The sequence below is a fragment of the Orcinus orca genome, chromosome 14 (assembly GCF_937001465.1).
Source record: "Orcinus orca chromosome 14, mOrcOrc1.1, whole genome shotgun sequence".
Taxonomy (NCBI): Eukaryota; Metazoa; Chordata; class Mammalia; order Artiodactyla; family Delphinidae; genus Orcinus; species Orcinus orca.
In genome coordinates, this window is record NC_064572.1 from 11,989,429 (window position 1) to 12,003,711 (window position 14,283).

Here is a 14,283-nt window from a genome sequence, read left to right on the forward strand (position 1 = left end):
GTTTACAGCATCCCAAACTCAAGAATAAAAAAACATAAAAAAGAAAAACAAAAAACACAAAAAACTGGATGAAATTTAATTACTTTGTATAATGATAAATATTTAAGTGGCCACAGCTTTCACTTTCCACCATAAACATAAGTATTGCAAATCTTAATCTGAATGCAGTACTATGAAAGCGGTCCTGATTCTGAAGAGAAATAAATTTTTTTAAAAAAAATTCAAAGGAACTATCAAAAGTAGATGACACCCACATTTTAACATACTAACTGATGTGTTTCTATCCTTGTGAAAACCCTGTACTCCTTTCAAGCACTTGTGAATTTGTAATGGATGAAAAATATCTGCTAGTCTCTAAGTTCCACCAGTTGAATCTAGACATTTCAGATATCTAAGGCTTTTCTCCTCAAGTGCGTTAAAAAATACGACAGCATTCAATTACATATTCTCTAAAATGAAAAAAAAAAACCTGTCCTTTTATGACTGTAATTTCTTCCACCATTTAAGTAGACTGTACTTTTTAGACAACATCCTACATTCAGTTAACATGTTTACGTTTAAGAGGAACCTGACCATCGGTTTTCCACATCGGTTTTATCACAATACAATAGAGCATCTGATAATTTAGAGACCAAATGGATCAGTAGAGAAAAACACACCATATAATCCTAAATCCCCGGAAATACAAGGAACAACTGCTATCTCTGAGTTGTCTAAAGATCACCAACATTTTCCTGAAAAATCTTTCGATTAAGATTATATTTGATTTCGCTAATCTAATAGGTCTTCTACTAAAAATTCACAGTACTGTTCACACAATAAATGAGATGTTCTTTCATCGGCGTAACCGATAGAACCACAGTACGGTTCAGTTTCTAGAGTCAGATTACTTGACCTGCTTTTAAAACACTTAAATTCACGCAGTTATTCCTATCATTCATTCCCGGCAAAAAGAGGTTCTATACGAGGGAAAAAACATCATCCTCAGCGAGATATCCTATAACCGGCTCCAAGTCCACAGCAAAGCCCACCGAGATCCACGGCAGCTGACCCCCGTCGTCCCCGGGGACGAGCTCGGGCCCCAAGCCACCTCACACACCTTCCTCGGCAAAACTCGGGGTCGCTCACACGACCTCGATCAAACCCCCCCACATCCTGGATCCTCTAGCCCCCGAGGCTGGCTTTCTGGAGGTGATCTTACCTTCATGATGATCCTGGGGCCGCGATCCCCTCGAAAACACCAGATTCACCTGCACCTGAAGGCGAAACAAAAGACACCCCGTCAACACCACGGGCACCCCTCTGCACCGGCGGAGGCGGAGGGAACCGTGCGAAGCCTGCACCCCGACAAGGAGCCGAAGGAGGCGTCAGTCCCCGAACCACCAAACGCCGAGCCGGGGCCCCCTCTGGCCCCGCCATCCCCGCAAACCCGACCACCTACACAGCTCGACAGCTTCCCGTCCCCATTGTCGGGACCCGACGGAGTTTCCCGTCTCCGACAATGACGCCATTTCTGTCAGAGAAGAAACTCACTACAAGCCCGGGGGCCGGCGCGGGGTCGACCGCCCTCCTGCCCGCAGGCCTGCGCGCCGGCCCGGCCGCTCCCCCTCGGAAGAGCTGCGCACCCCGCGCCCGAGCGGGCGCGGGCCGGGCCTCGGGGAGCACGGCGGGGGCGGCGGACCCGCCGGAGGGCCGCGGGCTACACCAACCCGCCGCAGAGGCTCAGCCCACGTCCCGCTCCGGGGCGGACACCCGACAAGTGCGAGCGGGATCCACGTCTGCCGGCCGCGGGGACGGCGAGAGCGCCGAGGGGCCGGGCGGCGGCAGAGCCCCCCCAGCGGTCGGGGCCCCCCACCGCGGCCGAGGGGCACTAAAGCGCCGAGTGTGCGGCCGCCAGGGTGGGGGGCGACTCGGACTCGGCAACTGCGGGGGGGAGGGGGGCGGCGCGAGTTCCTCGGAGGCCGAGGCCCCGAATTGGGGCGCCGGGGGACACCATCCCAGCGATCTTCCCCGGCTCCCCGGCCGGGCCCAGTGACTCCCCTGAAGACCCCCTTACGAGACCGCGAAAGCCCCAGAAAATGCCCCTACCTTCCTGGGAGGCAAGCTCCGACCCTGGCACGTCCAGAGTCCCCTCCCCTGCTCCCCCCCAAAATCAGCAGGCCCGGGGGAGAGATGGGGGAAGAAGGGCGGCGGGTCCAGCGGTGGCTGAGGCTAAAGCTCCGGCTCCTCCTCCTCCCGCGGCGGCGACTGGTACCTTTGTTTGGCGGCCGCTCGGGCTCCCTCGCTGGGGGGAGGGGGGACGACGAAAAATCCCTCCTGGACTGGAGGTCCGAGCCCCCAGTCGCGCTGCCCTGCAGAGGACGGCGGCGACAGACCCTCTGCGACTCCCTCCGGGCAAAGGTCCAGGCGGTGGCCGTGGCGGCTGCAAGCTTAAGCGCAAGAGTCTCCCTCCGCTCCGGCGCCTAAGCTCCTCACTCCGGACTCGACTGACGGGCAAACATCGCTTCCCCCCCACCCCAAGTGCCCCCCTCTTCCCTCCTTTCTCCCCTCCCCTAGACTTTTTTCCCCTCCCCTACCTCTTTCCCGGATGGCCTCTTAGACGACCTCGGATTGGTTAGACTTCTTTAGAATCCGCCCATACTCTGTTCCTATTGGTCCCCGCGATACAAACAACGACGCCATTTTCCCACCAGTTCTATGGAAACAGAAAGTTACGCCTCATAGCTCCCCGGGAAATGTAGTCCAGCCTCTGGGGCCAATGCGCGAGGCCTTGCCCCTGAGAACTGCAAGACCCGCAACGCCCCGCGCCTACGTGAGACAGGGAAGGGGGGGAGGGAAAGGGGGCGGGGCGACAAAGCAAAGGGGAGGTGGCAACGACGCCTGCGCAGTGTGAGCGGGATGGCGCATTTTCTTGCACCGAGCAATGCGGTGTTGCTGGCTGGTGAGGAAGGCGGAGAGTGCTATCGTGAAGTGAGGGGAGGGATTCATGTAGGCATCCGGGGGAGCCTTGTTCTGAACTATAAGGTGGGAAGTTGATGCTGGGTACTGCTACTCCCGGACCCCCGGCGTGAAAGTTGTGATATCATCCTCGAACCGTGAGTGGCTGTGGTGGCGGCTGGGGGGAACCCGGATGGGGAGTGAGGGTGGGGGAGGTTGGGAGGCGGAGCTGAGAGGAAAGAAAGAAAGGAGGGTGAGGACCCGGATGCTGAACCGGATTGTGTCTGAATTTTCCATCCTCTCGCTGGAGAAGGGGAGGAGCGGTAGGGGACCCCGCGGAGCGGAAGGGGGCCTCGGGGCGGAGAGGAAGCAGGAACCTTACCGACCCTGCGGGCTCCGCTAGACGGAGTCGGCGTTGGAAGCCCTTCTGCCAAGCCTGTGTGGAAAATATGCCTCGAAGTTATTTAAATTCCCTCCATGTACCTCTCCGGCAATTTACTTCACACCCATCCATCGTCTCCCGGAGTTCGAGTGGAAGGATGCACTCCACGCTTCACAGCCGCGCTTACACTTTGTCGATTTAGCAATTCTGAAAACAGACCCATCCCTTTTTAAAAAATTACTTTGCACGATATTTTCCCTTTTCTGTTCGTGTGCCCGGATTTCGTCCTCTAACGCATTGGAAGGTACTCGGCTTACGTCCCTTCATTCATTTCGTCTTTCCCACATTTGAACGCCACCGCCTGGTGTGGTCCCTGCCGTCATGAGCCTGAGCCTAGTGAGACAGGCAGGATGGCCACACAAGTCAGTGTGATATTGCAACAGGTGTGAGTGCCGCGAAGGAGAGTTTCGTGGTGATAAGAGAATTGGAAATAGGGAGTTTGCCTTAGGGAGATGAGGGAAGGCTTTCCCGAGGGAGTGAGGATCCAGCCGAGAGTGGCAGGGTTAGCGGGAGTTAACTACGGAAAGAACATTCCAGAGAGAAGAACATCACGTTGGAAAGCCTTCTTCCAGGAGGGAGCTTTTTAAACCATGAGGAGCAGCTGGGCCGGGGGTGGGAGGGCGCGGGGCTTGGCTGTCCGAACCTGATACGCTATGTTAGGGAGTTTTGTTCTTATCTAAGAGCCATGGGATAACTTCGGAGGGTTGCCAGTCAGAAGGGAGATAGGACCAGATTTGAATTTCGAAAAGGTCACTGGCTAAAGAGTAGAGGACTAGGGGGATATTGCTTCAGTAGTCCAGACGGAGGCGAGAATCTGATTTTGTGTTAATTAATATTCATCGTGTGTTGTTTGAACAAATGTAAAGCAGTTTCCCAGTTTTGAAAATGAGTAGTTTCAGACTCTCACAGAGGCATCCTGTTGTGGTTCGTTCTAAAAGTAGATTAGACACAACATTGTAAATCAACTATACTTCGGTAAAATAGTTTAAAAATTAATTACTTTTAAAAAAGTAAATTAGTAGAGTTCATGTAACACATTAATGCCTTTTTATATTCGGGTCCAGTATGTGATAGCTGAAATTTCTAGGTGTGATAAATTGGAGTCTTTTGGGTTAAAAAAGAAGAAAAGAAAAAGAGCCAAATCAGAGTATATGCCACAGTAATGTAGAAACCCTCAGACTCTTCAGAAGACAGGAAACTTTAGTTTTCAGTACCTAGCAAAATTGAGGCTTCTGTGTTTTCCCACTGTTGAGAATACTTGCATACAAACATTATCTGGGGAAGGAACATTAATTGATTTATTTGTTAAGTGAGTAGTCTTAAACTTACCAGAGTGAGCAAAGGAAAGAATGATTTTTTTAAAGTTCATAACTAATATTTTCAGTCGAACAAGACATCAACCAGCTAAGCCCTAAGAATTGAAACAGATTAGCGCTGAAAATCTGTCTAGTGGCGTATTGTTACTGATACAGAGACAAAAGAGAATTATTGAAAGTTGGTCTTACTGATTTTTAAGTTAAGTCACATGTGTTCTGGAGGCTGTGAAAAAGATAAACATAATTTTCTCAACCTAGTTGGGAAGAGATGGCTACTAACTGGTTTAAATATAACAGTATATGAGATGCTTTTTTAAAATTCTACTTTTAATTCTGTTCAATAATCTTTTAACCTAAGTGATTATTCTTCCTGTGCATCATCTTCTTTTCTTTCTTTAATCTCTTAAGAATAAGATAATCTGTGTCAAACTTTAAACAGTATAGGTAATAGGTTACTAAACTGGTATTTGGATTATTTCAAAATATTTTCTGAACTTTTTTCCCTTGCAACATACTTAACATTAATTGTTGGTCAAGGCAAATGTAGAAGAAAATACAGAAAATACACTTTTCAGTCTTTTAGGCTCATGATCCTAGAGACCAAATCATTGTCCCAAGAAGCAAAAGAAAGTAGACAAAGGTGAGAAACCTTCTGAAGTGTGCCAATTAGAAATGAAAACTCCCTCCCATCCCCCCAAAAAGAGAAAAAAAAAACAAAAACAGTAATGAAGACTCCTAATAGGAGGACAAACAAAAATAGCAATAGATATTTACAAAGAAATAGTAGAGATTCAATAGTAAAGGGGGATTCTAGGAAGACTGAGTGATGTTCTAGGAAATATTGAAGTAAATATAAAATTCAGAATAATAAGTCACTACAGGGGAATATTTTTAATAATATAATTGCACTCAAGTAAATGCATGTCTTAATCAGAATGTCGAAAATTGATTGATAGTGAAGAAAATGCAGAATAGGATTTTCTCCTTATATTTTAAATACACAGTTGACCCTGAACAACATGAGTGGGAACTGCTGGGCTCCACTTATACATGGATTTTTTTTTTTTAATAAATACTACAGTATTACATGATTTGCACTTGGTTGAATCTGTGGCTGCAGAAGATTTTCAGTTGTGTGTGTGTGTGCGGAGGGGGGGTGTTGGTGCCCCTAACCCCGCTGTTGTTTAAGGGTCAAATGTATAAAACCTACTCTTTTTTTTTTTTTTTTTTTTTTTTTTCTGCGGTACACGGGCCTCTCACAACAGTGGCCTCTCCTGTTGCGGAGCACAGGCTCTGGATACGCAGGCCCAGCGGCCATGGCTCACGGGCCCAACCACTCCGCGGCATGTGGGATCCTCCCGGACCAGGGCACGAACCCGTGTCCCCTGCATCGGCAGGCGGACTCTCAACCACTGCGCCACCAGGGAAGCCCCAAAACATACTCATTTTAATGCTCTTAGAAAAAAAAGTATGTTTATTAATTTACGTGATCAGTCAAGTATAGAAGTATCTAATTCTGTTGTTGCCTTTCGATGTTGATGTCAACAATTTAAGCCTTTTATGGTTGATAAAATAGGAACGGCTTTTAGTGTAAGTTTTGTAACTAAGGAAACCACTTAAAATCCAGGTGAACACCTTGACCAATATAATCACTTAAATGAAGACTTTGTTTTTTTTTTTAAAGAGATATAATTTACATATCATATAGTTTACCCATTCAAAGTATTCAACTCAGTGTGTTTTGTTATATTCACAAGGTTGGGCAACCAGCACCACAATCTAATTCTGGAACATTTTGATCTCCCCAAAAAAAAGAACCCCATTAGCAGTCACTCTCTCTTCCCCCCACCCCAGCCCTATGCAATCATGAGTCTACTTTCTGTCTCTATAGATTTGCCTGTTCTGAACATTTCATATAAATGGAATCATATAATATGTGACCTTTTGTGACCATCTTCCTTCACTTAACATAATGTTTTCAAGATTTCATAGGTGTAGAGTTTTCATTTAAAACCAAACTGAAAGTTTACCTTTACTACAACACCTTGAAATACAAATACAAATTCCTTTGTACTTTGATACTCAGATAATTTAGTTAACTACATCATCTTTATGTTTCTCCTTTTTTACAGATCAGCTTTGAAATTAAAAAACAATGGAGAAGACTCAAGAAACAGCCCAAAGAATTCTTCTAGAACCTTACAAGTACTTACTTCAGTTACCAGGTAACAGTTTAGTTACAGTACATATAGGGTCATCTATATAAAGTAATCGTCATTTAAATATTAGCATACAGAAAAGGTTAGAATTGCCAGCTCTTGAGAGTTTCTGTTTTCTATTTTGTAAGAAGATACACATGAGGAAAATAATAATAAACTTTTACAACTTTTTGTTCTTAAAAGGGATGTTTTTGAGGCACCCCTTAAAAAATATCCAATTTTATAACAACTAAAAACATAAAAACACTTAAAACATTTGAGTATCTCATTAGAAGTTTTTTTCTTTATGCATGCCACACATTCCTATTCCCTACTCTTTAGATATTAGGGGATGATCTGCCAATTTGTGAAACAAGAAGAAGCTTCACTTAACTTTCCTGTTCAGGTTTTCCATTATCACATACACTGCATTTCTTATACTACTAGTTCCTTTAAGAAACAAATAGTAAAGCATCCAAAGCACATTACTTGGAAGCATAGCCCACATTATTCCTATATAAAGATGAGTCACTTGAACATGGCTTCCTAAAGAAACACCTGCCTAATCATATGTATGTGCTTGTTTTATTTTGCTCTTTTTTTTTTTTTAAGCTTTTCTGGGAAATGATAGTAGCAAAGAAAAACTCATGCATGTGATAAGCGTGGCTTCTTGTAATAAAGCTTCATGTATAAACCAGTTACTAGGGCTTCCCTGGTGGCACAGTGGTTGAGAGTCCGCCTGCCGATGCAGGGGACACGGGTTCGTGCCCCGGTCCGGGAAGATCCCACATGCCGCGGAGCGGCTGGGCCTGTGAGCCATGGCCACTGAGCCTGCGCATCCGGAGCCTGTGCTCCACAATGGGAGAGGCCACAACAGTAAGAGGCCCGCATACCGCAAAAAAAAAAAAAAAAAAAAAACTAAAAGGTGATAAGTTGGGACTTCCCTGGCAGTCTGGTGGTAAGGACTCTGCACTTTCACTGCTGAGGGCCCGGGTTCAATCCCTGGTCAGGGAACTAAGATTCCACAACCTGCGCAGCATGGCTCAAAAAAAAAAAAAAAAAACGGTGATAAGTTGACAACTATAGAAACCCATTTAGCCCATAGTGTGGCTCAACTGTAGTGATGATCTCAATCACAAAAAGGTTGTCATTTCTGTTCTAAAGTGCACACTTTTCTCGATGAGCACTCCTCAATGGCATTTCTATTCTTGAGTCTGGGGAGGATAAGTACTGTTGTCTGAAGCCAGAAGAGTGGTAGCTCCCTTCCTCCACCTTGGAAACCATCATGATTAGTGTCATTTCTATTCTGGCAGACCCTCATGGAGACATACTTGTTAATGTCAATGCTTCAAAAGAATGGAGGAGAGACAAGCAGAGAATGCAAGGGAAAAGTTGCCTACTGTTTAAGAAAAAGCCAAGAGACTGCTTTTGAGTGACATTTATTCAGCAGCCAGTAACTTTACTTATTTTAGAGTCTCATATTGAGAAAGGTAGCACTATTTCTCTTGTACTCTTCCCACCTATTGCTGGACTTATTTTGTTACACGCTGACAAACACTGGTTGGAACTGGGCTACCATAAAACATGCCAGTTACCAGTGATGACAAGTGTCCAACTAGCACCACCCAGCGTCTCTGCTCCACTACTGTGCAGAACAAGGACTGCCTGTAGTTACATTTTAACAGTAATGCTTACCTGTGTAATGAACTACCTCTGTTAACTTTTTTTTAATCCTCATTATTTGGAAGTAATGTTTTAGGCCGTTAGATAACATATTTAAGACTCTCATTAGGTATCCCATCTTTTTATTTTTCAAATCAAATATACTCCTGCACCCATGATAGAATAGAACCTCAAAAGAGTTTCCTAAAGAAAGAGGAAACTGTGTTATGCATAAACTATTTTTCACAGAGAGCTTCAGAGTTACTAAAGTGACTTAAAGATGGGCCAGGCCATTTATTCTATTGTAAAGTTAATCTTGCTGAAAAGAGGTTATAATAATTAATAATTGTTGATATTAGGATATTCTGAAATTAGTGAAGTAGAATGACTTTTATTTATGTTTCTTTATTTACTCTAGTGTAGAAGTGTAGGTCCCCAGGCCTTTGCAGTGGGAGGTGGAGGGTGGGTTTTGAAATGGAGGAAGAAGAGGGCCTGCAGAAAGGGAGTCAGTAACGTTAAAGTCTTAAAAAAGAAACAGTAATTACTGTAATATTAAAATAAAACCTGAGGGGACTTCCCTGGCGGCACAGTGGTTAAGAATCCACCTGCCAATGTAGGGGACACGGCTTCGAGCCCAGGTCCGGGAAGATCCCACATGCCGCGGAGCAACTAAGCCCGTGTGCCACAACTACTGAGCCTGCGCTCTAGAGCCCGTGAGCCACAACTACTGAAGTCCTTGCACTTGCGCTCTAGAGCCTGTGCTCCGCAACAAGAGAAGCCACCACAGTGAGAAGCCCACGTGCCACAACGAACAGTAGCCCCCGCTCACCGCAACTAGAGAAAGACCATGAAGCAAATGAAGACCCAACACAGCCATAAATAAATATATACATACATACATACATACATATATACCTGAGTACCTGTAAGTTAAGCCATTTATTGTACTGTTTTCTAAATACATTCTGAAGTGAAGGGGAAAATGTGCCTGCACATTGATTCTCTGTTCTTCATCTTCTTTTTTAAGGTGATAGGGTTACTTTGCACAGTTGTGCCTTCTCAGTATAGCCCAGATTGACCTTGGTCAAACTGGAAAGTAAATCAGAAGGATAAAGGATATAATTGCTACTCAGACCACATTCTAAAGGCTAGTAGACAGAGGATACTGCTTCCAGAACCCTAAGAGATCCTTCCCTTTTAGACTTCTCACAGAAAGTGAAACTTTGTTCCATTTGGGTATGTGATGAGGGTGTGTGTATTCATTTGTTTGGCTGATTGGTGCAGAGAAAACACAGATAGGACTCAGAAAATACTGTTTTTGTTCACTGAAACTTTATGTAACTATTTTCCTGAAACCTAATCTGAAATTAGGGTGTAACTGTGCATTCGCTTTAGCAGGAAGCTCATAGAAAGAACATTTTTATTAAATGAACTGGTTGTGGTTTTTATCTACCATTCCTTTATATTTGGGCTAAAATGACTTCTAATGGTGACTACTACCCAAAGACCTCTCTTGAGCTTTCTGTGTAAGAAAAAGATAATATTGAAAAACTAATGGCCCTAGTCAAAATAAAGAGATTAACTTTTGACTAAATTCAGGATGTTAAAAGGGAATACTTCATGGAGTGGTAATTCACTTTTTGATAGGAAAGAAGCAGAGCTGTCCAGTCTCTAAAATCTTAATATAAAGGAATGGTAGATAATTTTAAGAGGTAATTCTATAAGGTAATTCAATAGCAAAGTACATTTACTTTAAAATACCTATATTTGGGCTTCCCTGGTGGCGCAGTGGTTGAGAGTCCGCCTGCCGATGCAGGGGACATGGGTTCATGCCCCGGTCCGGGAAGATCCCACATGCTGCGGAGCGGCTGGGCCCGTGAGCCATGGCCGCTGAGCCTGTGTGTCCGGAGCCTGTGCTCCGCAACAGGAGAGGCCACAACAGTGAGAGGCCTGCGTACCACAAAAAAAAAAAAAAAAAAAAAAAAAATTCCTTTCAGTTACATTGTATATTGGACTAGTAAGTTACAAAAAAGAAAAAGGAACTATCCAAAACCATCCATTTGATGTTAGAGGAAAGTATAGTAAAAAGGAAAACTAAAAGGAAAACAAAAACAAAAAAATACCTATAGTTATATATTGAATGGATAAACAACGAGGTCCTACCGTATAGCACAGAAAACCATATTCAGTATCCTATGATAAACCATAATGGAAAAGAATATTTTAAAAGAGAATGTGTATATATGTATAACTGAATCACTTCGCTGTACAGCAGAAATTAACACAACATTGAAAATCAACTACATGTCAAAAAAAAAAATACCGATAGCCTCTGAAGTGGATGGTGTTAATTAACTGCCACTAACTAGACTGGCTCCCTTTTCAAAAGAATGAATTAGATCATAATTCCCTAAAAGCACATTCCATATTACTCAGCCATAAAAAGAAACAAAATTGAGTTATTTGTAGTGAGGTGGATGGACCTAGAGTCTGTCATACAGAGTGAAGCAAGTCAGAAAGAGGAAAACAAATGCTGTATGTTAACACATATATATGGACTCTTTAAAAAAAAAATGGTTTTGAAGAACCTAGGAGCAGGACAGGAATAAAGGACAAGGGGAGGGGGAAGGGTAAGATGGGAAGAAGTGAGAGTGGCATTGACATATATACACTACCTAATGTAAAATAGATAGCTAGTGGGAAGCAGCCGCAGAGCACAGGGAGATCAGCTCGGTGCTTTGTGACCACCTAGAGGGACGGGATAAGGGAGGGTGGGAGGGAGAAGCTAGAGGGAGGGAATATGGGGATATACGTATGCATATAGCTGATTCACTTTGTTATACAGCAGAAACTAATACAGCATTGTAAAGCAATTACACTCCAATAAAGATGTTAAAAAAAAAAAAACATTCCATTCCAAAACTGTTGATATAAGTTAAGATGAAAGGAGTGAGCTTACTGATGGGTCCCTGGAGTCCTAGAACTCTCTTTTGCCTGCCCTAATTTTAAAAGGTTGTGCATTTTAGGATATGAGTTTTGGTGGAGGGAGGTAGTAGGGCCCAGCAGTGGAAGACAAGCTCTACAGTAGATAATGGATTGGTGGGGCTGGATTTGTCAAGTTTTATTAGTTTCACAGGAAGTTTCTGAATGTGTTTCTTGTAATTAAAAATATTAATTTATTGCCAAATTTTATTCTTTAAATGCAGGTAAACAAGTGAGAACCAAACTTTCACAGGCGTTTAATCATTGGCTAAAAGTTCCAGAAGACAAGCTACAGGTATTTAGGCAATTCTAACCTTATTCTTAATCTCTAAGAAATTAATAGATATCATGTAAAAATACTCCTAGCTCTTAATTCAGTTTAATGATCATACATATCTTACATTGAGGTTGCTAGATAATAACTAGTTGTAAAAACTAAGGCACCTGACACTTTGATTATCTGTTAATATACATTAAGTATTTATAAGCTCTTTTGAATAATTCAAATAAAATGAAATTTTTCAATTGTATTTCTTGTTAGATTATCATTGAAGTGACGGAAATGTTGCATAATGCCAGTTTACTCATCGATGATATTGAAGACAACTCAAAACTCCGTCGTGGCTTTCCAGTGGCACACAGCATCTATGGAATTCCATCTGTCATCAATTCTGCCAATTATGTATATTTTCTTGGCCTAGAGAAAGTCTTAACCCTTGATCACCCAGATGCAGTAAAGCTTTTTACCCGCCAGCTTTTAGAACTCCATCAGGGACAAGGCCTGGATATCTACTGGAGGGATAATTACACTTGTCCCACTGAAGAAGAATATAAAGCAATGGTGCTGCAAAAGACAGGTGGACTATTTGGATTAGCAGTAGGTCTCATGCAGTTGTTCTCTGATTACAAAGAAGATTTAAAGCCACTACTGAATACACTTGGGCTCTTTTTCCAAATTAGGGATGATTATGCTAATCTACACTCCAAAGAATATAGTGCAAACAAAAGCTTTTGTGAAGATCTAACAGAGGGAAAGTTCTCATTCCCTACTATTCATGCTATTTGGTCTAGGCCTGAAAGCACCCAGGTGCAGAATATCTTGCGCCAGAGAACCGAAAATGTAGATGTTAAAAAATACTGTGTACATTATCTTGAGAACGTAGGTTCTTTTGAATACACTCGGAATACTCTTAAAGAGCTTGAATCTAAAGCCTATAAACAAATCGATGCATGTGGTGGGAACCCTGAGCTAGTAGCTCTAGTAAAACACTTAAGTAAAATGTTCAAAGAGGATGAATAATATTAAGCCATTCTTGATTAGGCCTGATAGCTTAGTTGACTTTTTTTTGTCTTTTAGCCTATTACATTTTTTAAAATTTGGACCAATCTGTTAGTATCCAAAAACTGAGTGATAGTGGTGATGTGAGTGAGGTTGTTTCAATATAGAATCCCCGTGTACAGATAATCATAGTACCAAGTTGAAGGAATCAAAAGGAGCCACATTTAAATGAGTCTAATTTGAATGTCAGAATGTGCTGTGTTAGGACGTTGTGGCCAACTCTGCCATGCATGTTCTGTTGATTCTGTCAATAAAGAAGACTTCAGCTCCAGGAATTTTTATCCACATACTTCCTAACTGTACTATACGGGCAGTTCACAATTCATCTACCCCATTTCCAAGCCATTGACTACTTGGGACCAGTTTCTATAGCTAGCTGGCCCGAAGACCACAGGAACTCCTCTTTCTTCCTAAATGTCGTTGCTTAGAATAGCTCATTCTCCTCCCTGGAAACTCCCTTAGTGAAGTCTTCCATGAGAAAGCTGACAGTGACAAGCAGTAAGCATTCTGGGCCTCTTTTCCTTTCTTCCAACCCAGCAAATTCTGCTGTTTATTTAACCAAGGAGTCTCCACTGAATGAAATTTACACACTAGCCCAAGTTCTTTTTCCTTCTAATGTAACTTGTGCCTCAAAACTAATTAGTATCTGGGTACAGCAGTTATCTTTCCATTTGTGGGGGGAAAAAAGGTACATGGAAAAAGTATTTTAGGAAGGAGCCTTTAAACCATTTTATGCTGTCTTTATCATTAGTAGTAAAAATCATAAAAGCTGTTTGCTCACAAGTACAAAAGCTGGGGGAACTGTCCTTTTCCTTCCCACCCGCATTGTTAATCCCTCTGTAGGCAGTTGGTGCTTGAATGGAAAAGGAAGTAGGCATCTTTAACCTCTATGATTAAAGGAAAGAAAAGTGTTAACCTGAGAGCTACTGCCTGACTGAAAATTAGCCAAAGGCTATACTATCAGGCACAGTTAGCTTTATAGTGCCTTAACCCTGACTATCCCTTTTGTTTCATTTTAGGCCCTCAGCCCCTGGAGCCATCTTATGGCACAAGAGGTATGAAAAAAGAGACCCTGATTTCTGTATGAGAAGTGTCACTGACATCCCAGAATGAAAGTTTGTACTTCTCAGTAGCATTACATTTTGCTTGATTGGTTGTACAGTGTGTTATCTTAAATCAAACCCACCATATTTTTGTATGAGAAATTCTCACCAAAATACTCAACCTAAATCTTTTTTGAAAAGTTCGGTATTGCCTTTACTTTTAGAATAATTTGAATCTTCCGTTTTAATTGATCCAAGGAAACCTCTTCTGAAAATCATACATATTTGTGTTATACTATGGATATTTGAACTTTGTTTTTATGAACCTGTAACAAACTTGATATTAAAAAAGATCTAATGCTAA

At 42.8% G+C, this 14,283-nt stretch overlaps 2 protein-coding genes across 12 annotated transcripts in view; one reads left to right on the top strand and one right to left on the bottom strand.

Annotated features, from left to right (window-relative positions):
• ARID4B (AT-rich interaction domain 4B) overlaps positions 1 to 2,513 on the bottom strand; it is a 126,606-nt gene extending 124,093 nt beyond the window's left edge. For 3 of the 7 annotated variants that reach the window (XM_033431263.2, XM_033431262.2, XM_012533692.3), the window contains exons 1-2: positions 2,255 to 2,511; positions 1,202 to 1,256 (exon numbers count right to left, since the gene is read on the bottom strand). In XM_033431263.2, the coding sequence (XP_033287154.1) occupies positions 1,202 to 1,207 (6 nt within the window). In that variant the 5' untranslated portion in view covers positions 1,208 to 1,256; positions 2,255 to 2,511. Of the gene's footprint in view, positions 1 to 1,201; positions 1,257 to 2,088 lie in introns of all 7 variants that reach the window. The other 4 variants (XM_033431264.2, XM_049697341.1, XM_004271545.4 and 1 more) reach the window with 3 other exon arrangements.
• A 353-nt stretch (positions 2,514 to 2,866) lies between these two features.
• On the top strand, positions 2,867 to 14,283 carry GGPS1 (geranylgeranyl diphosphate synthase 1). Of its 5 annotated transcripts, XR_007471443.1 has the most exons (5): positions 2,886 to 3,095; positions 6,828 to 6,920; positions 11,762 to 11,832; positions 12,079 to 13,374; positions 13,896 to 14,283. XR_007471443.1 is itself a non-coding variant. In XM_033431272.2 (4 exons), the coding sequence occupies exons 2-4, from the start codon at positions 6,851 to 6,853 to the stop codon at positions 12,835 to 12,837; spliced, it is 900 nt and encodes a 299-aa protein (XP_033287163.1). In that variant the 5' UTR covers positions 2,867 to 2,941; positions 6,828 to 6,850; the 3' UTR covers positions 12,838 to 14,283. The 5 variants fall into 5 exon arrangements, 4 of the variants coding, with proteins under 4 accessions (XP_033287163.1, XP_004271594.1, XP_033287165.1 ...); XM_033431272.2 differs by having other exon boundaries at positions 2,867 to 2,941; positions 12,079 to 14,283; XM_004271546.3 differs by having other exon boundaries at positions 12,079 to 14,283.